This window comes from Polyodon spathula, chromosome 1 (genome assembly GCF_017654505.1).
Source record: "Polyodon spathula isolate WHYD16114869_AA chromosome 1, ASM1765450v1, whole genome shotgun sequence".
Classification (NCBI taxonomy): domain Eukaryota; kingdom Metazoa; phylum Chordata; class Actinopteri; order Acipenseriformes; family Polyodontidae; genus Polyodon; species Polyodon spathula.
Genome location: NC_054534.1, coordinates 16,921,531 through 16,938,429, shown reverse-complemented (window position 1 = coordinate 16,938,429; position 16,899 = coordinate 16,921,531). Strand labels below are relative to the sequence as shown.

At 37.3% G+C, this 16,899-nt stretch overlaps 1 protein-coding gene across 1 annotated transcript in view; it reads left to right on the top strand.

The window, feature by feature from the left end:
- The window catches only part of LOC121314925 (phosphoglucomutase-like protein 5), a 44,280-nt gene that overhangs the window by 12,810 nt on the left and 14,571 nt on the right, over positions 1 to 16,899 (top strand). Inside the window, exon 7 of the mRNA XM_041248694.1 lies at positions 16,485 to 16,600. Coding sequence (XP_041104628.1) covers positions 16,485 to 16,600 — 116 coding nt within the window. The remainder of the gene's footprint in view (positions 1 to 16,484; positions 16,601 to 16,899) is intronic.

The window sequence follows — 16,899 nt, the reverse complement described above, 5'->3', positions numbered from 1 at the left end:
TAAAAGCATGTGTGCTTAGAATAATCGCTGGTTCTCCCATATGACCCCCATGCCATGTGTGTTTTCAGGCTATAGTCTGACCCTGGACTGCGATCCAGTTTTCCTATAATAAAACTGTTTATCAGCACAGAGTTTTGCTAGGAAAGTTGTGGTAATTAAAGACTGCACCGCTTATATTCAAGCTGGCAGTGGTTAAGGAAATGATCTAATACCTGCCTTTCTGAAAAGGCTTTCTATGTCATGTCATGTTTCTTACTGTATGTTCCCAGCAGTTTAAACTGAGTCGCACACAGACATGTGCTGTTACTTTACCTTTATAGTGAAAAGAAAGATGAAAGTGTAATAGAAATGTTGCGATATAAGAAAACGATGGGGAATCATACTTACATAGCGTAAAGTCATTTAAATGTAAATCTAATATTTACTTGTTTGTATAATGCGTTACAATTCTATAATGTAGCATCACTGTTACCAAGGTCAGTTATCTCAGTCGTAATGACCACTGCATCGGAAATTGATGCTTATTTTGTCATCACCTTGAGTACTTATAGCTAGAACAGGTATTTTACTCTGTTTTTAAAATCAAAAGTTGTTTTATATACTAAAAACGAATAACAAATGATGATTACTCTAGAGTGTAACTTGCATCTCAGGGTTCTGGAGATCGCTTTCTTGTGCACAGAATTAATGTGATATGACTCTCCTTCAGCAAATAAGCCAATATAATGTATCTGCTATCTATGGTTAGATAAATTGTACTATACTAACGCAGCATAACAGGAGACCACCAATGCCTGAACTTTGTGTTGATAGAAAACATCTGCACTCACTGGTGGATTTGGGATAGAGCCAGTTGTAAAAGTAGTTGAAAAGACTGGAACACAGTTGGAATATAACACAGTGGTTACATAGTGTTTTTTAAAAAAGACTCCTTTTGATGTATTGGGAATATGTAAAAAACTGTACCTATACACACGCAGAACAAGTATGCTAGCAACATACGTCACCCACCACAGCCATACATATTTACCAGCTCACAGAAGGATAAGGGACAGCTGGTGACAGGGAAAGATACCAGAAAGGTCTGCTCTGGTTTTTCGATTTCGAATCACGATTTTGACTTTTGCATGGGCCAGGCTGCCATTACCAGTACAACTATCCATGTACAGTATTCAAATATTTTACGTACAGATACAATATACAGTAGAATCTTGTAGGACCTTTACAGTCTTAAAACCCATCCATTTTAGTTAGCCCCACTTAAAACATGTCTTGTTGGTTATTATTATTTATTTCTTAGCAGTCACCCTTATCCAGGGCAACATACAATTGTTACAAAGTAAAATAGTACAAAGTGTCACATTATAAAATATCACATTACAAGTTATCACATTATAAAATATCACAGTACAGAATATCATAATACAGATAAGAGCAGTTAGAATACATAGAATACATTAAATTATAAGTAAGAGCAAGTTTGACTGAGAAGTTAAAACATAGTTAATAGTTGCTTAAATGAGTAAAGTCCAGTAAGAACAGATAGTAAGTATGATAAATTGATGAGAATGATTTCAAATAAGAGCAATTATAAAGCCAATCCATATCAAGTTTAGTAAATGTTACTTTACTTTTTTTTTTTTAATTCAGAACTGGTGATGCCAAAATCTTCAGTGATTTTGGCACATCACAAGATTTTGGCATCCCTTTGAGGTCAAAATGAATTGGAATAATACTAAGGTACTGTTAACTTTCAATAGAAACACTTTACAGTGGCTCTCAAAAGTATTCACCCCCCTTGGACTTTTCCACATTTTATTGTGTTACAACATGGAATCAAAATGGATTTAATTAGGCGTTTTTGCCACTGATCAACACAAAAAAAGTCCATATGTCAAAGTGAAAAATAAAATCTACAAATTGTTCTAAATTAGTTAAAAATACCATACAGAAAATAATTGATTGCATAAGTGTTCACCCCCTTGAGTCAATATTTGTTAGAGGCACCTTTGGCAGCAATTACAGCCATGAATCTATTTAAATAAGTCTCTACCAACTTTGCACATCTGGACACTGCAATTTTTGCCCATTCTTCTTTGTAAAATTGCTCAAGCTCCGTCAAGTTGGATGGGGACCTTTGGTGAACAGCAATTTTTAACTCTTTCCACATATTCTCAATTGGATTGAGGTCCAGGCTTTGACTGGGACACTCCAGGTCATTGACCTTTTTGTTTTTAAGCCACCCCAGTGTAGCTTTGGCTGTATGTTTGGGGTCATTGTCCTGTTGGAAGATAAATCTTCTCCTAAGTCCCAGGTCTCTTGCAGACTTCAGCAGGTTTTCCTCCAGGATTTCTCTGTACTTTGATGCATCCATTTTGCCCTCATCTTCATGAGCTTTCCAGGCCCAGATGCAGAGAAGCATCCCCATAGTATGATGCTGCCATCACCATGGTTCATGGTAGGGATAGTGTTCTTGCGCCAAACATAGCGCTTAGAGTTGAGGCCAAAAAGCTATATTTTGGTCTCATCAGACCATAGAATCTTTTTCCACTTGGTCTCAGTGTCTCCCACATGCCTTCTGGCAAACTCTAGCTGAGATTTGATGTGAGTTTTTTTCAACAATGGCTTTCTTTTTGCCACTCTCCCATAAAGGCCAGTTTTGTGAAGCACCTGAGCTATTGTTGCCATATGCACAGTGTCTCCCAGCTCAGCCTTGGAAAACTGTAACTTCCTTCTTGCCCGGATACTCAATTTTTGAGGAATTCCTGTTCTATTTCTTAATAATGGACTTTACTGTGCTCCGGGGGATATTCAGTGCCTTGGAAATGTTCTTATTTCCTACCCCTGATTGGTGCTTTTGAAGAGCCGTATTCCGGATTTGCTTTGAATGTTCCTTTGTCTTCATGATGTAGTTTTTGTTAGAAAATGTACTAACCAACTGTGGGACCTCCCAGAGACAGGTGTATTTAACCTGAAATCATGTGAAACACCATAATTGAAAAAAAGTATATTTTAAAGGTGCAATTTTTAAAATGTGTTATGTGAAGACACATTGTGATGGATTTCTACTATTTACCTTTTCTCAGATTTTTTTAAATTTCTATACCAGGAAACAAAAACTACAGATACTTTGTTCATTTCATCCCAAGGCCTGACAAAAGTATTTTTATTTAAGTGCAGCCTCAACAGCACTATGCAAACAGTCATGTTTTCTTTTGTTGATACATTGGGCCTGGCTATTGTCTGACTATGTTTTCGAATAAAGTTTAAGCATCTGTTGAATCTCTCTCTTGACTAATCTTTGTTGTCAAAGCGTAATCAAGTTAGTGAAAGTCTAATTGTGTAATATGCAAAAGATTACAACACGCTTAATACAAATAAAGAAAATCAATAAGTTGGGGGTAGTCATGTGCATGGTCAGACAGAGAGAAAAAGTGCTGTTGTAGAACTGAAATAGAACAGTATGAGGGAAATGTTCTGACAGCTGCTGAATTGCATGGATCTGGCTAGAAAGCTTGTTTGGGTGGCACAGTATTGAGGAGGAAACATCTGCTTCAAGAGTGGGTAGTTATGTTTATATTCAGGTGGGATAAGAACACAACCCTACTTATGTGGGTAACAGTGCCAAACTATTGTTTTTTTTAGCAAATTTGCACTATTGAAAACAACAGGGTCTGAATTGGTCTGAAATGGTGTTGAATCTAAACCCTTTTGTAATCCCTAAATAGAACTTTCCCTAGTGTTTTACATATTTATTTCAGACAGAGATGCAGTACAAAAATGGTTAAATGTTGGATTTTCCTAACCATGTGAAAGAATTGTAATCTAAAGAGTTCTGTATTTATATACATAGGTGTTTAAAGTTAATAGCTCCCTATGTCTTGCAAACTGCGTCTCAGAATTTAAGAAATGAAAATCTAAACTTTTGTAAACTGGTTTTCTGTTTGTTTTTTATATGAAAAGTTTAAGTTTAAGTTTTCTTCTGTAGTGAAACTGTATTTTTTTTTTTTTAATGTGAGACAAGGTGAAAATGTAATGGTCTCAGCAAATGCTCTGATGACAGATTGTGGCAGGAAATGGCGTTGCGGTGACGTCAGGCCAGAAGAAGGAAGAACAACAAAGGCAAGGTAACTGCAGTTCAAAAGGCGTGACGTGCACCGTTTATTAAATAACAAAAATAAATGAAATATTCAAACAAAAATAAACACTGCTTACAGAGCAAAACAAATAATTAAACAAAACAAATCTCGAACACAAAATACTACAAATACAGTCCAGGTCAGGCTGGGCAAATCGCCTTCAATGTTCCTAGACCTTTTTGGTTTTTAAATTAATCTCTCTCGCTCCTCGCTCGCTCTCGTACTCTCTACTTCAGAACACATCACCCAGTGCAGAGAGCTGGAGGTATTTATGACCATCTCCCGATTAGCAACAAATTAATCATTTAATTAATTCGGGAGATGGCCACCTACTGCACGAGTTTTTAATGTGGATGGGGCTTACCATCCACGCTGCAGAAACAAAACCTGCACCAAAACAATAACAAAACACTTCGCCGTCATAGATACAATAACTCATGAACCAAAACAAATAACAAAATACTGTACAGGGGTGGAGGGGGAAACCCTGTTCTAAAATAAATACTGAACAGGGCTGCTCGCCCTGTTACACAGATTTTTTTATTTTTAGCAGCGTTGAAAAATAGTTGTTTCTGTCAGTTGTTCCATTCTAGCATAATTACATTCATTTTTCATAACTTGGATAACAATGGTTACTCCCTTATAGCACAGTCACATACAGCAATACAATAAATTACTGTATCACAAAACGTATACTTCTCCCATAACAATCGCTCCTGCTAGGAATAGATCATTAGTGTTAAATTGTCCTTAGTAAACCCATAATTTAGCTGCAAGAACATTTTAAAATGATCAACTGATTACAGAAACAACCTCTAAAGCACATATGAAACTATGCAGTGTATATGGAGCTCCAGGCAACAACATGCAGCAATAGGCCCTTTGGGAACACAATGCTTGGAAAACATCCTCCTGATCAGCTCCCTCAAGAACGCAGTTTGCAATTAGGAAGGACTCGAGATTACTGCTTTTGGCTGTGCTGCACGATTGTTAAAACATATGAAGTCGTTAACCCCCGTCGGCTTCAAAGACCCAGTTGGATACTGTTAAAAAGTTATTCGCATTGTTATATTATAAACCTCATAGTTGGTAGAATGAGATGTACAGGATTGATGGTTTTGAATGTAATGTACCTGTGGTTTATACTTTTAAGGGTTTGTTTTTCCGGCAAAGAATACTGGTATTTAATAAATACTAATTCCAAAAAAACTATGGGTATTATTGTTTATTGATGGTTTATTAAAAGGATAAAACCCTCCAAGGTTTCATTGTCAGCAAATCATTTTCCCTGAGGTTAGCAAGTGAACGAGGCAAGTTCGTTGTGTTTGACCCGAGGATAAATGATCAGAACATGTTTTAAGTGGTATCAATACCCTTTATCTTCCCCTTGTTTCAGGAGATTCAGCTTCCTTCTATGGGGTGTTTACCTAGTTGCTAGGCATCCTTTCCCTGCACGTCATTTGCACATCTTAACAACTGCCTAAATAAAACAGTTGTTTGGCGTCATAAAAGATGTGGGGAACAGCATTGCTATTTGTAAGCTGACTGGCTGAGGAACTTGGCACGAAGTATAATAAAATATAGATTGGCTCAGCAAACCAAGTTCTAAGTACATCAGAGCATGACAGGCCTGATCCATTGTCTACCATATAATGCCTTTTACATTGCCTGTTATTGCTGTATGTAGAAGACAGTTCAAACATTTACTTAAGGTTCCATTTTTTTTTATTTAGGACCGTAAATTTTAAACTCTTTTTCGGTGTCAGTGAGATTACTGATTATTAAGTAAAATTATCATGATATTTGATGTGTACTTCAATTAGAGCTTCTTGCTGGTTTGTTGGAAACATTATTGCACAGGGCTGCTTTATACTGTGGTCTGCGCCAAACGGACATATCTGCCATTTCGTTACTGCCAAGAGCCATGAGGGAGTGTTGTTGCAATTGAAACTAGATTTCTGACGCTATTAAATGAGTTATGTGCAGAATATGGTGTTCCATCATATCTACTAGTATAACAGATCTAAAGCTGTATTTCTGAGGTTCTGCAGTTGTTGGCTTCATTGAAAAGTAGCTTAAATCATTTTTGGATATGCTCTGTTAAGATGTTTTGAGCTGATATTGATGTTTAGTTATAACTGCACCTCTTCTTATTGCTCCCTATAGCCATATATTAAGGTCTTCTGTGGTTTTTTTTTTTTGTTTTGTTTTGTTTTGGTTTTTTTTTATGTAAAATTGTTTGATGCCCAAAGTTCTATGTTCATTGGGGCTTTTATTTTTTTCATATTGTACAAAAAGTTATTTTTTGCTACTGCAAAGTGTTGTGCTGTTCTCTAGTTTTTACATGTTGAGACATCCTGTGAGCTGCTCAAGTCAAATAACCAAAAAGATAGGAATTACAGTGTGTTCTATACCTCTGTAACATGCATGAAAGTCCTAAGAGAACACAAAATAAGCTGTAGTCTCTACTTTATTCTCTTTTCAGGGTGTTTTAACAGTATATATTGATTAAACCTAAAATGAGTAACCCTACAAATAATAAGATCTAGGACAACAAAAGGTTTAGTAGAGTGGTTAGTGATAGCGTCATCTAGTGCATTGCTACCGTGTAGTCGCACTAACTTGATTCTCAGTGGCATGGCACTAGGTTTAATATTTTTTTTATGTTTGTAAATGTTAAGCAAATGGAAATCTAATATATTAATGAGATCACAAAATGTACCCGAATCAGTTCATATTTGATAAACTAAAAAAGGTGTAGCCATTCTTAATGTCATTCAGTCTTTACAATCCTGCATTGTGAGCTGGGGAATAGAACCCTTCTCTGAACATTTGATTTAACATGCAGATAAGTGGCTCCATAAAAACTGTGAATCCTAAGAAACGCCAAGAAGAAACCAAACCCCTGTGCATTCTGTGTATAACATTTCCGTGTCTTCAAAATGTAATAGGTCATAATGAAAGAGGATATTGCACTATACAGCATTACCAATCATGGAATAACGATGCTTCAAGGTCTGTTCTGAACTCTGTTTGTGTGAGATTAGCTGGCCCATTACTTATTTTGGCCTGTAGTCAGAAAACATAAACAAAATGTCTTAAGGTCACAATTTCCATTTCCTTGTTAATATGCCAAGATTCATCAGAACCACATCCCCTAATGTGTAACAACACACACACACACAAACTATTCATATTTGGTAATGGGCTGAAAATAATGATCTGAATCATTTAGCTTTTAGTTTCAGACACTTATTGGAACCAGGTCATTCTTTTAGTTTTCTTGATAGGCCTGAATAGGCGTAGAACCAACATAGCCATGCCATACAGCAGTTGCCACCATACAAAGTTGTCAGATGATTTAATACTAATTTTGAGAAGGTGTTCTCAGCATTGACAAACCAGTGATTGTTCATCATTTCAAATACAACTGATCCCCTCAGACTGAAACAGAAAATGAGATACAAAGTGATTCTAAACAAGAAGATGAATACATTAAGATAACTTTGATATTTCATACCAGTATCGTGTTGCTTTTTAAGCTTTTTAAAGGGTTTTTTTTTTTTTTTAAATCTTAATTTTCTGCAAGTTCATATACTGTAGGCTACATTATTCCTCCCAGGCTTTCTCTGTGTTGTCTCTTAAGCTGTATCATTCTGGAAAACAAAGCTAATACCTGTATTTTCCCTGTGCTGTATTGGATGGTTGTCTTTGGTGTTCAGTTTGTAGCCATCTACCAAGCATACTTCTGTATTAAAACATAAACACAACGTTATGCTTTTACTGTAGTATGCTTTTTTATTTTGCTTGCTGTACTACAGGTTTTTGTACCATGTTCTATATTGGCTGCGCCACATTCAAGGAATGGACCGCATCACAGACACTAAATCTTGGCTTTAGTTAATTCCATTAGAGTATGTGGCACTGTCTCAGAAACATTTGCCAAACCCAGTGATGGTTAGTTTCCTTTGTTCTCTGCTTTTGCCTTATTAAGTAATTATATGAGTACAGCAAGTGTTTTACATCCTGGCAATGTCAGGGGTCCAACTTTTTGTAAAGGGGTGGTGGTGGTTGTGGGGGAGGGGTGCATGTAATATGTGATCCATCATTACAAAAACAGTCAGTTGTCACAAATTACTCACCCAGACTCCTAGAGGGAAAACATGTAACCTTGACTTATGCCATTTATAATTGTTTGCGAAAATCAATTAACACATTTGTAACTTGTGATTGAACATATAATGTTTATAAAATGTTTATCAGCCTTTTTTGAAGTTAGAATAAAAATATGATTTTATATTTTATTTTATTGCAAACATCATTAAATCTACTACGTATGTTAACACGGGGCCAGAGAGGAGTTTTGCAGAGCTCAGTGCAGTAATATATTGTTTATTAGGCTTCTATAATCAAAAGTGATATCTCTATTATACCATTGTCATTCAGAGCCCAGAGATAAAAATACTGGCCCATGAGCATCTTCAAAAACTGGTGAAGCACAAAAAGTACATTTGATCTGATGTCTGAAGGTGGGCCAAAGAAGTGTATTTTACTGTAAACAGAAAGAATTCCAATAAAGGAAAACACAGCAGATACGTTTCTAATAGGGTTACTACTTTGTGACTGTGTGCTGATTGGGCACAAATAACATATACATGTAGACATAGTACCTAATTTAGTAGAAGATACAGAGAACAAATTAAATAGTTTCTATAAGTTTCAATTTAGAATACAAAACATGTTATGGTGAAGTAGCTAAACTGAATGTTTAGGATACCCCAGCAATTGGAATTTAACTCAAAATATCCACACAAATCTACACAGAGTGACCCCTTCAGTTCTGGACACATTACCATTGTAGATCTATCACAGCTTTTGGTTAAGAGAGTCCATGTCCTAAAAAGGCATTCAATGATCAAGGTGGTTGTTATCGTTGAAGTTATTACATATTAAAGTAAGTATTCACAGAAATGTTATGAAGTTGGCACTGAAACAGAGCATTTTGTTCTGTTTTGTTCTATGCTGAATACTAAAAGGAAAAGCATTTGGAATCTCTTAAATGCTCTCCATGTACCACAGCTAATTTAATAATTGATCATGCCTTTTCCTCTCTGGAAGCCTGAGTTATAATGGGTCTGTGGCAAAGTGGCTGGAAAGGGGAACAGGTGTAGCGGTGATGCGGTGCAGGAGTGACAGGCAGACAACGGTAATCCAGTGAAAAGTGTTTTATTTCTTTTCCAGATCTGGTGACCGTAAAATAATAAATCCCCGGCAATACACAACTATGTGTAAAGCAAGGGGATAACGAAAACAGGGCACAGTCCCGAACAAAAACAAACACACGGTCACCAGTACTGGGTGAGAGCAGTCGTGCTGGTGCTCAGTGCAAACACAGGTAATGTGGTGTAGTGGTGCTCCGGATAGTGCTGACCCTTGGCGACAGCACCGGAGGTGTGCTTTAACTGTCTAAAAGTGAAAACAGACAATTAACAGGACAGGCACAATAACACACAACACGCATTATTTTTACACACTGAGAGCTCCTCTCTCAATCCTTCTCTCTCCAACCGTTTAACCCAAACAAAGGAAAAGATCAGCGTTACCCTGGCCCCTATACATAATCCCACATGACATCTAGGTAAACGGTTGCAGCTGCCTTATTACTTGCAGCTGCCCCTCGTTTACCTTTCAGGTCAATACAGTCTTACAACAGAGTCTCGCTTCTTTTTATTGGAGTTTCAAATAATTAATTAAAAAAACAATAAACAAGATTAATATCATGTTAAAAAGCTATTGTATCTGTCTCTGGATTTATAATTGTTTATATAACATAGTGTCCTCTGCAAACCCAATAATACTGGTATATTCTGAAGAATTCATAGTTGCCAAGTCATTGACACACAAGTTAAACAAAAAAGGGCCCAAAACAAACCACTGAGGAACACCAGATAGCACTGGTAGCTTAGAAGAAAGTTGTCCCTGGACCACAACGTTTTGACAACACCCCATAAGGTCAGAAGAAAACCAGCCTAAAAGGCCTTCACCAAACCCATATTTAGAAAGTTTTCATAAAAAAAAGCTTTATGTGAACTGTGTCGAAGGCTCTGCAGAGGTCAGAAAATACAGCAGCTGTACCGTAACTGGAATCCAAGCTTTTATAGCACGGACCAAGAAATGTTAGAAGTGCGTCCCCTGTTCCAGAATTAGTTTGAAAGCCAAACTGCAATTTCATTAAAATCTTGTTAAAAGAAAGGTAATTTTTACAAGAACGGGTACAATATCCTCTCCAGAACCATAGAGACAGTAGGTAAAAGGGACAATGGACTATAATTAGAAACCTATCCTGAATCTCCTCCTTTGTGAATCGGAGTGACCCATGAGTATTTCCATTGCAGAGGAACCACTCCCTGACTTAGGGACAAATTAAACAGCAAAGACAGATGTGGAGCAAGGGTTTGAGCAGTATGCCTTAAAACTGTAGCAGAGATGCCACCTGGACCAGTGGTTGAATGTTTAAATAATATATCCATAACCTCAGCTGGGGATCAGTAAATAGTCTCTATAAAAGATATTAGCAAAGGTGTACTGGAATAAAATAGAGCATCAACTCAATTAAAACAAGAAACAAAAAAAACATATTGAAAAGATCAGCTATGTCAGCTAGAGAGTCTGCTGAGACTTGCTCATCTGACATAGAAGGCATTGTCCCCTTTCCAGAACTGGCCTTTATCATAGCTTCTTCGGATTTGAAAAGTTCCCACGGTTTGACAAAATTGTCAGTTTCTGCCATCTACTCCCTCAAGTGCAGCACTTACATCTGCCTTCAAAATGAATATGCCATTATCCAAACTATTTGCATGTTGCTTAATGCCACTTATGTGGCCATGGTTAAAAGAAGTGTCAGTTGAAGTAACATTTGTCTTACTGTTGCAAACAAACAAAAAAACATAAAATTCAGTGCTGTTGACATATCTAATCAGACAATAATTAGGTTACTTATCTATGCCTTTGGGCCTGCTCTAAGCTGTGCAAGAATAGTCTTGTTGTACTTGAATTCCCAAAAGTTCTCTGTTTGATGGCTTCACTACTTGTGTAGCTCAGTCAGAATCATACATAAGTTGAATGTACATATACTGTATAGATCATGTTTTACCAAGTTCTTATAAATTTAGTTTCTTCTATTGGTTTATGGTGATACTGTTTGCATCGTTGCCAAGGAAATAGCTCTATTACTATTGCAATAGTTTAGCTTGCTTTGTGTTAGGTTGCCCTTGTGATCCACTTCATTGATGCTGCAATGTTTAAACTGGCCTATTCTGAGCATGAGACATCAAGTTTAAAAGTGTAAAATACTTGCCTGCATACCTGTTATTTTATTTATTTATTTATTTATTTTTGTGTAACATGTCTGGCTGCTGTTGTTATCCATGTGTCCTTGTGAGGCTGCATACAGCTCAGTGGACTAATCCTGAAGAAATAACTTAAAATAAATCAATTCAACTAGATCAGGACTAGTGGATTCATCTGGTTAATGCCAGGAATCTGGCATTAACAATCTCCTCTTTGCCATGCTCAGCGCTGCCAAAATCAAAGCCGGAAAATACATTCGAACTGGTTTCAGATGGTTCATTCACTTTTTGACCTCTGCATGAAATGCCATGGCTGACTCATTTTGTCTCCTGTTCTAAGGAATGTCAGAATGCAACATAAGTCTCTAAGCATCACCCGTATCATCACCTATAGCATCACAAAGTTCAGATCCAAGTTCAGTTGCCAACAACTGCAGCCAGTTTCCTTAAGAACATCACGAAGCATGTTAAAGATTGCTGCAGCTCCTGCTACATAATGCACTTAGGTACAAAACAGCTACAAAACTGTAAGGGAGTGCCAATGAGATTGCTTCTATGGTTTTAGTTTAACTTTGCTGAAGTAAGTAGTAGCAAAAGCACTGAACACGCCAAGGAAGGAAAGGTATAAAATACAATGTGTAGTAGCATTAAAAGTTAAGCTGACTGGCTCTACAGCTATCAATAAATATTTCAAGTAATGTCTTTGCAAGTAAATTGACTACATCCCACTTTGAACATACATCAAAGTGAAGGCTTGACATGTACAATTTAAGTATCAGTTGTTCACTAGTAACCTTTACAAGTCTTAAAAAAAATTTGTAAGAATTTCTGGCACATCCACCCCACCCGCTCCCACGCACACAAACACAAACATTTAACCCCATCACATTTGAATTGTTGTTGTTCTTGATTGCTAATCCTATGTGGTCCACATTGACAGATGCAATTCATGGCTTCTCATAATCCTTGATATGTGCCAGGAGTTTTTTTTTAAAGGGTTTTCCAATTGTCAGCACAGCTGCAGCTCAAGAGACTTTCCTGTGGAAACATTACAAAAAATAAATAAATAAATAAAAATAGTAAAGAAAGAAATAGCTTAATGTTCTAAATATATGAATATTAATATATTAATGTTTATGGAAGCTCATTCTGCTAACTCTAGTATATTGTACAGAACACAGTTTTGGTATTGGGCTGTTTAAAAGGCTTTGGAAAGTCAGACTGAGAAACACAAGACATAGAGCTGAATAAAAGACAATGTGTGAGGTGATAGGAAGCTACTCTGCTGATTGGAAGCTGGCACTGAGTCATGCATATGTCTCATGTTGATCTAAAATGAGTTAAGTGAGAGAGTGTGACAGAGACAGAAGGATTCTTGGTGATAAATCCCCTCCTGACCTGTGAGGGTGCTGTGTAAAGGAAACAGAGTGCCCTGGTCTGGATGGCCAGACAACTCATTCCATGGCCATCTGGAAAGTGGGTGGAGCTACGGTACACTAAATCATCAACCTGGAAGAGAAACACTGTGGCAGCCTCGGATTGCAGGAGCAGTTGCACTCGTTAACCAAGAGGTCATGACTGACTGTACAAAAGGGGACGTAGCGAAGTGATCTGTTCCTTTAGCACTATAGCACTCACTGTGGACTTGTGATTGTGTTTTGTGTTAAGTGTGGGTGTTTAAAGATCAGGACTATTATTTCGGGACCAACCCGTGGATTACAACGGAGCAACACACTCCGCTGTATTACCTGTTCTCATTATTATTTACTGTGTTTTGTCATCAGATTTTGGAATATAAAACTAAAACATCATTGCACCTGGATTATCATTGTCTGTCTGTTTATTAATCACCGCAGCACTCCTGCATCTGCACATTGTTAAGCACTTTGCCACAGGGAGCCGTGAGTGATTTGGGTCTAACACAAAGCACAGTAGTAGTATCAAACCTTTTTCATATGGATAACGAATAATGCTCCATTAGCATTCATAGTACCCATAAAGAACATAAAATACACTGAACAAAAATATAAACGCAACATGTAAAATGTTGGTCCTATCTTTCATGAGCTGAAATAAAAGATCCCAGAAATTTTCCATGCACACAAAAAGCTTATTTCTCTCAAATTTTGTGCACAAATTTGTTTACATCGCTGTTAGTGAGCATTTCTCCTTTGCCAAGATAAGCCATCCACCTGACAGGTGTTGCATATCAAGAAGCTGATTAAATAGTATGATCATTACACAGGTGTACCTTGTGCTGGGGACAATAAAAGGCCACTCTAAAATGTGCAGTTTTGTCACACAACAAAATGCCACAGATGTCTCAAGTTTTGATGGAGCGTGCAATTGGCATGCTGACTGCAGGAATGTCCACCAGAGCTGTTGCCAGAGAATTGAGTGTTCATTTCTCTACCATAAGCCGCCTCCAACGTCGTTTAGAGAATTTGGCAATACATCCAACCGGCCTCACAACCACAGACCACGTGTAACTTCTTCACCTGCAGGATCATCTGAGACCAGCTACTCAGACAACTGATGAAACTGTGGGTTTGCACAACCGAAGAATTTCTGCACAAAATGTCAGACTTCTGTGTCACTGCTCTTCACGGATGAATTTTTCAACTGTACCGGGCAGATGGCAGACAGCAGCTCATGAAAGAGATGGTGGCGGTGGGGTTATGGTATGGACCAACATGGCAATTTGAATGCACAGAGATACCGTGACGAGATCCTGAGGCCCATTGTCGTGCCATTCATCCGCCGCCATTTGTCGCAAGGATCTGTACACAATTCCTGGAAGCTGAAAATGTCCCAGTTCTTCCATGGCCTGCATACTCACCAGACATGTCACCCATTGAGCATGTTTGGGATGCTCTGGATCGACGTGTACGACAGTTGTTCCAGTTCCCGCCAATATCCAGCAACTTCGCACAGCCATTGAAGAGGAGTGGGACAACATTCCACAGGCCACAATCAACAGCCTGATCAACTCTATGCGAAGGAGATGTGTCACGCTGCATGAGGCAAATGGTGGTCATATTTTTGTTCAATGAATGTGTTTAATGACTGATTTCCTATTTGTAACTCAGTAAAATCTTTGATGTTATACTTTATGGGTACTATGAATGCTAATGGAGCATTATTCGTTATCCATATGAAAAAGGTTTGATACTACTACTGTGCTTTGTGTTAGACCCAAATCACTCACGGCTCCCTGTGGCAAAGTGCTTAACAATGTGCAGATGCAGGAGTGCTGCGGTGATTAATAAACAGACAGACAATGATAATCCAGGTGCAATGATGTTTTAGTTTTATATTCCAAAATCTGATGACAAAACACAGTAAATAATAATGAGAACAGGTAATACAGCGGAGTGTGTTGCTCCGTTGTAATCCACGGGTTGGTCCCGAAATAATAGTCCTGTAGACCTGTGAGGGCGCTAAAGAACAGGAGGAGAAGTATCTGTAAGGGCTGGCCTGACAGTTCATTTATGTCTATAGTTCAAGTATGTCTATAGCTACAGTACACAGGCAGTTCAAATATGTCTATAGCTACAGTACACAGATTTTTTTTTTTTTTAAACTTTTTAAAAAGAGAGTATCTGTTTAAAAATAGGACAGCACATGTATGCTTGAATACCATGTGGGATGCGAATTTGGTTGAAATGTGGTGTGTGCCATGAGCTTTTTTAGACTGGAATGTAGCATTAGCTATGCTTAATGTTCTTTGCTTCATCTGTATTACTGTTGTAATTTGGCACTGCCCAATGTATCTCGAAACATAAAAACTTGAAATCAGTTTTGGCAGTGATCCTGTAACATTCTGGTGCAAATAAGGTGCCAAATGTGGCAAGTATAAATTTCCCCTCTAAAAGTGACCTTTCACAGCAACATTACTGTTGGTTTGAAGAAATCTGATAGGCTTTTTAAAATGAATTATATCACATGCTGTAGTGTGCAATTTGTTCTTGGTAAACCACTTCATACTTTATAGAGCAAGCACTGATACTGATTTTCCGAAAACAGAAGAGTGGATTGTAGTTTCCATGGTATCTTAGTAAGAACATGTACTAAGTACATTAATCAGAAGAAAAACAGCACAGTCTTTTAAGATTAAATCCAATTTTATAATTATTTTAACTTAAAAATTAAGTTCAATTTAGTCAATAACAATGTTAAAAAGGAAAGAGCCATTCAATTTACAGTACCTTATCCTTTTTTAACATCCCATTTTTATCATGTGACAATGAGACAAACCTTTTAACCTTGGTATCCCCATCTAGTCTAACTCAATCTAAATGTATGCTGGCTGTAATATGTAGAGTAGGTGTAGCCAGCAAACTGAAAAAACAGGTAAAAAAATGAAAATTTATAATGAGCCAGAACCACACTGAGTGATTGTTAGCAGCATTAACGATAAAGGAACGATTAACGATTTTAATGAAAAATTCATTAAAATGCTGCTGCTTGATAAAAAGAAATACACGATGTACTATATATCTACACTACCTTTCAATGTTTGATTACTTTTACCCAGTTTTGGGGATAGAGACCCTTGAAATTGTGCTTTACTAATTTTAGGAATGCTTGATCGTGGTTGATGTAAAGTAATTGCAGGCTGCATTTTTAAATGAAGAAAATAATATCATTACATACCACTGTAGGTAAGCATACAAGCATAACAATTTTCAGTTAATTGATGGTTGTCATCAAAGTCTGTTCATACATTGCAAATGGCGAGTTATAAAATCACAATAAAAGACAAATCAACACATTTTGTTTGACAAAACAAGTTTAATGACCTCCCTCTGCTTTCAAAACTGGAAACAGCACTTGGCGCTGGTAATTATTTTTTCTTTAGTATACTTCATTATGAGCATTAAATCTGGGAAAAGTTCCAGAAGGTTTTTGTTTGCAAAGCCTGTTGAGGTTATCAAACCTGAGAGCTGTATCTGTTTTTTTTTTTTTTTATACGATCTCTCTTCTGTTTCCCCAGGGTAGCAAAAGCAATGAAAGTCACACTGTATGAAACCCCCACCGGCTGTAAATTCTTTGGGAATCTGATGGATTCTGGGAGATGCTCGCTTTGTGGAGAAGAAAGTTTTGGCGCTGGTAAGTAACGCTGGTTGTGCACAATTATGTCTAGTGGCTAGTAGAATTGACTATATGGTTTTCATGTACCTGTCCCATAGTGTTTGTGTTTCATTTAAAATTAACCAGATCCAAATGGTGTAAAATATGATTCTGGAACAGGGTTTCAGATGGCAGTGCTGCCTTGTTATAAGTGATAGATGCCAAACTGACAATATGGCTACGATGGCAACATAAGTGTTTTACATTTCAGTGCAACAATTACATTAGTGTGTTGTGTACAGTGCCGTGCACAACATGAATGACAATGTGTCAAAGGT